At 42.6% G+C, this 9,050-nt stretch overlaps 1 protein-coding gene across 6 annotated transcripts in view; it reads right to left on the minus strand.

Moving 5' to 3' along the window:
• C15H2orf49 (chromosome 15 C2orf49 homolog) overlaps positions 1-8,704 on the minus strand; it is a 21,634-nt gene extending 12,930 nt beyond the window's left edge. For 2 of the 6 annotated variants that reach the window (XM_070236003.1, XM_070236004.1), the window contains exons 1-5: positions 8,484-8,647; positions 6,157-6,323; positions 3,278-3,404; positions 3,029-3,151; positions 1,318-1,392 (exon numbers count right to left, since the gene is read on the minus strand). In XM_070236003.1, coding sequence (XP_070092104.1) covers positions 1,336-1,392; positions 3,029-3,151; positions 3,278-3,404; positions 6,157-6,323; positions 8,484-8,582 — 573 coding nt within the window. In that variant the 5' untranslated portion in view covers positions 8,583-8,647 and the 3' untranslated portion in view covers positions 1,318-1,335. Of the gene's footprint in view, positions 1,393-3,028; positions 3,405-6,156; positions 6,324-8,483 lie in introns of all 6 variants that reach the window. The other 4 variants (XM_005599784.4, XM_070236002.1, XM_005599785.4 and 1 more) reach the window with 3 other exon arrangements.
• Between the last annotated feature and the right edge of the window lie 346 nt (positions 8,705-9,050).

A 9,050-nucleotide genomic window follows, 5' to 3' on the forward strand; every position in this document is an offset into this window, starting at 1 on the left:
AGCTGAACTAAAATGCTTATTCAAACAAATCAAAAGAAGAATGAGACTCCTCTAAAAGTAGTGAAAAAGCAAACCCCAATTTGAAGATCAATCATACAAGGGAAAAAGTATAAACTATCCTTTGCACTTGGTTAGAAATATATAGCAGAAAAGTGGACACTAGAACTAGAATATAAGGTGTACCCTATTTTCCCACTGACTTCCACTATACAAGTGGAATGAGAACACCACTTGAAGACAAACACAAACCCTTACTAAACACTTCTGTGTGCGTGTGACAGCTCTGTGGGAAGCTGTCCATACTGCACCAGCAGGTAGCCCCGTCCAGCTGGTACACCTCTCCTGTGCTGTCACTCTGTGCTGACTTCTCACTTCAGCATCTCCTCTCTGCCCACTCGAGGTCACACTGAGTTTTCCCCCCTCACTGCCATACTTCCTGGACTCTCTTAAGTTCTAGAATTCTATTCCACTCTTCCTAGTCTCTAAACTTCCTGCCATGAGGTACCACTTCTAACATGATTACTTCACCAGAAGATTTTACAGTTAGCTTCATTTTGAAAAGAGTAAGCTCCTAGGAGGGTGTGATACCTGAGCTCAGAGGGAGATCACAGACTGCTCATGAAAAGGGTAGGAGGGCTGCAGCAGGACAAGAACGTTCTCACGGGTGGACCAGGGGCGAGACTGGCCAGTCAACTCAGAATAAATTAATTCTGTCAGGACTTCAAGGAAAGGAGCAACAGCAAGCACTGATTTCCCTTTTGATTTATGGGAAGAAGCAATGCAAGCACTTAAAAAACAGCAATTTTATCCACATATTCTAATAGTTTATTGGCAGCACTACAAATATGCTTTTCTTGGTGAACCTGGAGGATGAGTTTGGCAGTTTTTATTAAAATATTTTGAGGAACTGTTATCTTTTGCTTGGGAAAAGAAATAAAAATTGGGAACTACTAAAGTATTTGAGTTTTAAAAAAATCTCAAATTCCCCCAAAGACTGAAATAGACTAATGAGGATAATTCCTAAAATTCATCAGATGCTTTGGACCAGACTTGCAGCTAATGATTTGACTAGAGTCAAGATAAATGACTTATACTAAGCCATTCGTTTAAAACAAATTCTTTCCTAATCAGAGCATGAAAGGCAAGAATTTTTTTAAAAAAGGAAGAGAGGAAAGGAGGAAAGGAAAGGAAAGACGAGACTATTTTTCTGAACCTAATTTTAAACCTCTTAAGAAAATTCTATAACAATCAGATCTCTGTAAATACTGTCAGTATATGTGAAAGTGTTTGAAAAACTACAGTTACAATTATATTTACATTTTTGGAAACTTTCCTTCACGGCCATGTAACATGTTGTATCTTCCTCTTCGCTTCTGGGGGCTTCAGGTTATTCTGAAAGACATGAAGACAAATCAGTTTATACTTGCAGAAATATCAGAGAATAACTGAAATGGACATTTTAAACCACCGAGGTGTACTACTAATATATGAATGGTAGATCATTGCTGCCATCTGGTGGGAAAAGATTTTAGGAGATGAGGGGAAAAAGCCAGCCTCCACTTCTAGCTGTGGTTCTCAAAGGTTTGCATATCAGAATCACTCAGGGCACTAACAAGCATGCCAAGCCTGGGCCTGATCCCAGAACCAATTAAACCAGAATCCAAGGAGGTGGTGGGGATGAGCCTCTGACTCTTGTTTGGGTTTTTTGGAAGTTCCTCCAGGTGATCCTAAGGCACATTTGATACCAAACCTCTTAATCTCAAATTCGTGTGCCCAATGCACAGCAAGCCAAACACTGAGACATGGGTGCTTGGAGACGGAGAAAGGCCCCATTCGAGTTTGCCAAGACAAGAAGCTGGAAGCATGGGTTCCCTCAAATCCACCTTAACAAGAACAAAAAGCAGGAGGAGTTTATAAAGCTAAGGGGCTTGGCAGGAGGAGCTTCAGAGAAACAAAGGGTCACTCCGATAAGCCCCTGGGCAATCTGCAATGGCTGCTGGGGGCCAGCCATCTGGTGATCACAATCTCCCCAAACGCATTCTTTCTTCTGCAAAAAAAACTCAAATATCCTCGAGACCTGAATCACCCCTCAAGTTAAACAAGAAAACAGCAAATTGACAAGATTCATCTGTGTCTGTGTCGGGAACAAGGGCAAAAGGCGATCATGTTCTTACTATCTCCAGTAACCCTCAGGAACGTGGCTCCACAGAGTTAAGAACCACCGACTGCTCCAGATCTGCTTCCTCCTTGCCTAGCCCATCTCCTCCCTCAACCTCACAATCTAAGATCTTAAAGCAAGAAAAGATTAAACAAACAAACAAACAAATCACACCTCACTGAAAGAGTAAAATTCCCTTGGGGAGAAAAATGCTTTTGAAGAAACTGACAAAAAAATCCTTGAGGCTCACTTCTTAGTGCAATATTTGAGGCCTGGATTATCCTTCCCACTCTTAGCTGACACGCTCCTCTTCCCCGCAAAGAAACTGTAATTGTACACTAGAACACAATACGGCAGGTTCCCCCAAGCTTCCTCTACCTGTCCAAAGACAAGAATATCCGAGGGGTACAGGAGGCAAGTGGTAAATCCTAAGATTCTCGTGTGGTTTTAAGGTAAGTGCAAAACAGACAGACATAAGGTCAAGTTCTAAAAGGCTACTTAATAAATGTGTGACCCTGGACAAATTACTTAACATTCTGAGCCTCACTAACAAAGGAATATTCCTTTTAGTTCTAATATAGTTAAAGGATCTAAATGAGAAAAATCTAGGAAAAGTGCCTAAGAGAGTCTCTCTTTTCACACATTTTAAGCAGAAATAAATTGAGTACATTTTAAAAAGCATGAGCTTATCATCATGGATTTTAAAATTCCAGGGTTCAAACACATGAGAAATGAGATGCAAAATTAAGACAGATCATTTAGGGGTTTAAGAGCAGCTTGGAGCACAGCCGACCCACCTCAGCTATGAGGCCAACTGCTCAGAAATTTCATTCACGTCTTTTATTAGCATGGAAACCACCCATTACTCACCACGGCCTCGGCTTCTTCCTTAGGAGCAGCTCGCTTTAATTTTACTGGAGTAGTTCCAACAGGGGACAAAGGTGGCGACTTCACAGGGCCTGAAGAACTTTTCCTATGCGTTAAGTCATGGTTCTGTTTAGTGTCATTATTATTGTGTTCCATTTTATTGTTCATAGGCAAATTGGAAGACAAAATTAGGGGTGAAACACTTGAAGAGGAATTTGATAATTTTCGAAAGGCATTACTGGTAAAGCTTGCCTGAGGGGGAGGCTTGAGTCGCTCATTATCTCCATTCTCTGTCTTTTTCACTTTTATGCTTGTACTTGTTGAACTTCCATCAAATACAATGAGGGGTCTTTTCCTTAACCCGTCTACAGTGCTACTCCTGAAATCAATGAGATGAATTCATGAAAAAGACCATCTGGAATGGCAAACCAGTTCACTGAAACTCAAAATTAAAATAAAAGTGACCAAAACCGGTTTACTGATAAGACTAATCTACTGTAGATAGGACTACTGGAAATGAAATTTTCTGTTCACCCTCAGTGAAATGATAATTTTCTAGTGCTTTAAAGTTAAAAATATTTATTGACAAGAAATGTAAAGTTACTTTTAATGTATACACAAGATATAGTTACTTTTTAAACATCAATCAACCAACCAAACTTAGAACTTAAAACAGGACTATCCAATAACTAAAAATTTTTTTTAATTTTTAAAAATTACCATCTTTTTGATAGGGTTATCTTTGACCGTGTACCAATTATCATTTAGAAAGGATGATAAACTATAAAACTATACTAAGACTACCATAATGGCAGTCTGCAAACAATGAGGCAGAACATTCTATTTCCATTCATTAAAGGTCTCTAAAGTCAAGGCATTTGCTAAACTAACTGTAGCTGTAACATTTGTATAATTTTAATTTTAAAATTTGGCAAGTCTTTCTATTTAGCTTCTGAGGACCTAATTTCCACTCATCATTGTAAAGATACACAAGAAAAGCATTCATTTATTCATTCTACCTCAAGTGAAACAACAGATTAGTTCACGAAAAAAAACCCTTCTAATTAGGCGTGTCAAAAGAACTTGAGCAGCCAGTTATTAGGAAGAACACTTTTCAGCCTTGCTACCCAAAGTGTGGTCCAGGGACCAGCAGCATCAGTATCACCTTGGAAGCTTGTAGTACATGCAGAATCTGGGGCTTCAACCTGTACTGATTCACAACCTGCATTTTAACCGATTCTAGGTGACTGGCCAAATTCACCAATTCTTGGGTCACTTTGAACACCATTTGGTAGAAAATGAAAAATAAGCTCACTGTACACCCACTAGCACTGCACAAGGGCAAGAGAGGGACTGAGAGCAGGGCTCATCAGCTTATGGGCGTTCAACCTAAGGTTCAAGAGGCACGCTGAAATTTGAGAAGCACTGCACGTCACAACACTGCTCTGGAGCTCAGTTCCTCTACAGACAAAATAATAAGCGATGCAACAATTCCAGATGATCTCTTACATCCTTCCAGCTTTAATGCTCTAATTCAAGAGTCAAATTGTGATCTTTTAAAACACATCCAAAGACCCTTTCCAAAATGATATTGAGGGACTAGGAGGGACTGTCATAGGAAGTATAACAGTACTGAAAGGACAATGTGCTGGAACGTGCAGATCAAGCAGAAAACACTGCCTTCCTAAGAGTCAAGAAAAGCAAACTAAGATATGTACAGCATAGGTTTATGAAAGTTACCACTAATACACAGCCTGCACCGATATGTAACTGTGAAGCTAAAATGACACTCAACCTGAACTGAATGTGTTCCTGATCAAAGGTGAGACGGTACATGTATTTATTTTCCAAAAGACTATGAATATACATGTTGTATTCTTCAACTACTCTCATACTTGGGGAATAATCTCCCTATTAATCATGAGTTTTTCTTCATAACTAGAGACAAAACCAGTAATCAACTCAGAGCTAGTGTTCTCCTTTCACTCCATCTTCTCCCACTCTCTCTAGTACACTGCCTCCAACAGCAACTTAGAAACAGAAGGCTCTAAAAAGAAACTCAGTAATTAATCAATAGCATCCATTTCTGATAAAACAAGACACAGGAAAAGAAATAACTGGCTCACTTAGGGACCTTAGGACACTCTGCTCTCATTAACTTACCAACTACACTGATAAATCAAACGTAACTTTCTTTAAAAAGGAAATTCATTTGCTTGTGGTTTTATGAAAAATTTTCTGAAATTTAAAAATTTTTAATACTGTACCTGAAGCTACATGACAATCTCTTCATTTCTATATTATTCAAAGACCTTAGAGTCTTACTTGACTCCACTTTTTTCTCACAATTCAGCAAATCTTGTTGGCTTACCTCCAAAATACATCCAGAAGCCAACCACCTCTTCCCAAGTCCTCTACCTCAGTCACCACCATCTACTGCCTAGATTACAGCACACCCCCAACTGGTTTCCCTGTTCCCCTCCCCACACCTTAAGTCACTGCTCAGTACGGCAGCCACAGTGAGCCTGTTAAAATGCACATCACATGGTGTCATCGCTCTGCTCAAAATCCTCAATGGGTTCCCACCTCAGAGGAAAGCCAAAATCCTTACAATGACTTAACACAGCTGTATATGATCTGGTAAACAATCTCCCCACTCACCTCCAATAAACCTCTCTCCTCTACTCTCCACTCCAAGCCTCAAGGGCCTCTTTGCTATTCTTGGTATATCATGGGCACACTCCTGACCCAGGCTCTGGTATTCTGCCTAGAACGCTAACCTGCTCTCTACCTTCCACAGGTCTCTACCCAAATGTCATTTCTCAGTGAGGCTCTTCCTGGCCAGTTTACCTAAAATTGTAATCCTTCTCCCTGTTTTACTTTTCTCCTTAGCATTTATCACTGTGTGACATACCGTGTATTTCACTTAACTTATTATGTTTCTTCCAATTAAAATTTGAGCAGGGGATTTTGTCAGTCTTATTCACTGCTATAAGTTCAGGGCCTGTTGCTCAATAGTTATTGAGTAAATGTATTTCTTTTTTTTACTTAAGTTTACCTGGAGAAAAAAAGAAAAGCACAAGTGTTTAGTCACATGAGGTAAGATGAAAACCAGAACCACTGAAAAGTACCTTTTAGTCTCATTTTTTATCTCATGTTGTTCTCTTTTCTTTTCCATCATTTTCCCCCATCTATTCTTTGGCAAATCTCTCTGAGGCAATGGTATTGCATGCTGGACATAAAGATCAGTAAGATTGTCTTTGTTTATTCTCACGTCATTTTCAACAGGTATGTTCTTCTGTGGAAAAGGAAACAAAAATAATTTCAAAACAACATCCTTCATTTTAATAACTGACCACATACCTACCTAACAAGGGAAAATACTATTGCTTAAATAACAAATTACAAAACCGTTTATGCAATTATATACACGCTTAACAGTCCTAAACGGTACTGCAGGAAACAGTACCATAGATAGGTTAAGCGCTGCAAAAGTTAGGTTCAGCCTCATCTTAAAGACAATGGTCGAGGGGCTGGCCACGGAGGGGCCGAGTGGTTAAGTTGAGCGCGGCAGCCCAGGGTTTCTCGGGTTGGGATCCTGGGTGCGGACACGGCACTGCTCATCAAGCCATGCTGAGGCGGCATCCCACATGCCACAACTAGAAGGACCCACAACTAAAAACATAAACTATGTACCGGGGGGCTTTGGGAAGAAAAAGGAAAAAAAAAAAAACAAAACCTTTTTTTAAAAAAAAAGACAATGGTCGTTATGTCCTCAGTGTAACAAGCAATGTTGCCTGCAACTGCTCAGACAATGTACCAGACATGAAGACCATTTCTAGTAGCATCATCTTAATCTATGAAGTAAACTGAAAATGGGGTACTGCCTGGGAAACCAGACAAAAGAAAGCTAACAATGAGAACAATCAGTACATTCTGTCAAAAAGTTATCTAAAGAGTTACTATCAGGATCAGATTAATGGGCTGGAGATCTCACCCTGTATATTGTTTCCCGCGTTTCTCTACTGTGCTTCTTAAATTGAAGTTAACTACCAAGATTTCAAAAGGCCCTACAGATGGAGACTGCAGTCCCCTTACTGATAATAGTAGAAACAACCTGCCCTTCATGTTTTTACCAGTCCTTTCAAGTAGCTTCCGGTCACCGTCTAATCATCTCTATCTAAAAATCGCCTCATTCTCCCTCATTTTCCAATTTGTTCTCAACGTCATGGACAACATACAGCATAAGGCACGGGAGTCATTACGGATACAGTTTGGATTTAGGAAGGAAAATGAGAATGGAAATGAGATCAGGGCTCTTCAACTGCAATTCAGAAAGGCTTGGAAACATTTGGGTTTAGTAGAACTGACAGGACAAATTCAATTTCTGTCCTCTGATAAACTTATCCCAACTACTTTTTTCCTTCAAAATTTGAAAGCACAAATTTTACTTATTTTCTCTCTCACACTGGACCATCCTTTATTATCAATTTTCACCCTGTACTTACTCAGAGGTATGGAGAAACCCTGGGGATTCTCTTGGACAACACTCCCAGAGAATTCACAGGCATGTTAGAGAAAACACAGCTTCAAGGCAGTGGTTCTCAAAACGTGCTTCCTGGACAAGCAGCAAGAACTCGTGAAACACGCAGATTTTCAGGCCACATCCCAGACCTACTGAATCAGAAACTCGGGAGGGTCCCCAGCAGTGTTTTAACAAGCCCCGGGATGACTCTGATTTACCTGAAAAGTCTGAGAACCACCAAGTAAAAATCACTAAAATAAGCTACTTAGCAGGGGGGCTTGAGGAAATTAGAGAAAGGCACAGTACTGAGGTGAAAACAACAAAATATGCTACATAAAAGCCCAAGGAAACTTTCAGTAATTCTCTTTAAACGAAACACTTTTTTCGCCTACTGAGGCCACATCAGCTGAAAAAGAGGAAGCGCTACACGGAGAGCCAGGAGCCCTGAATTCTCTCCTGGCTGCACCATTTACCAACGGCGTGACCTTAAACAAGTCACTTCACCCCTCTGAGACTCAGTTTCCCCATCTGTAAACGAGGGGAGAGTGTGGAAAATGGGCCATTTCTTCGATGCGTCCTGGGCGTGCCAGGCCCTGCCGACTACCCCTCAGTCTGTTCTTCTACGAGTCCCTCGCTTCCGCCGGCCCCTCCTTACACACAGGCCGCGGGGGTCGCCCAGGACTCCTCTTTCCGAGCCAACAGAGACCCCAAAAGATGACTCCTACTCCCCAGGAATTCCTGATATTCCGAGGGCGTCTCTTTTCCGGACAGGGGCGTGGGGAGACCTGGTGGGCCTGTGTGGGTTCGAAGGGGCACAATCCGGGCGGGAGGAGCGACGGCGGCGGGTGTGTCCACCGCCACCGAGGATTACTTGGGACGCGCTTAGGTCCGGGCCCCTTTCCCGGCAGGCCCACCCGCCCCGGCGCGCCCGACCTGCTCCAGGGTGAGGAGAAGGAACTCTTGGGACAGCAGCTCCGGGTGCAGCAGCAGCTCCGAATCCGTACAGCTGCGACCGCCCACATCCCCCGCCATCGTCGTCGCCAGGAGACCCCTGGCCGGCTACCCACAAGCCTCCGCGGAGGAAGCGTCCCGGAAGTGACGTACAGGGCGGGGACTCAAGCGTGTCGTCATACTGGGTGCGCCGCGCGTCCAGCTCCGCCTTTCGCGGCGGTTAGGGTGCTGGGCTGGCTGTCGCTGGGGGTTGCCCCCTCCACCCCCCACCGCGAAAGAAAGGAAGGAGGCGTCTCCCGGAGAAACCATTGGCGTTCCAAGTCTCGCAGGCAGAAAGGAAAAGGCGAAGGTCGCGGAGCCGGCCACGATTGGTCGCGCTCCAGTGACATCCAGTGGCGGAGGCCAAAGGGAGCCCAGGGGCAGCCTCGCGGGCAAGAGGCGGGGAAGGCTAGACATTACCCTACGTATGGCCCTTGTCATATCTCAAATTATCTTGGTTTTCTAAATGTAAGCTGTGTATTGTTTGTTTCCTAATTCTCCTTCAATATG

The sequence above is a fragment of the Equus caballus genome, chromosome 15 (genome assembly GCF_041296265.1).
Source record: "Equus caballus isolate H_3958 breed thoroughbred chromosome 15, TB-T2T, whole genome shotgun sequence".
NCBI lineage: Eukaryota > Metazoa > Chordata > Mammalia > Perissodactyla > Equidae > Equus > Equus caballus.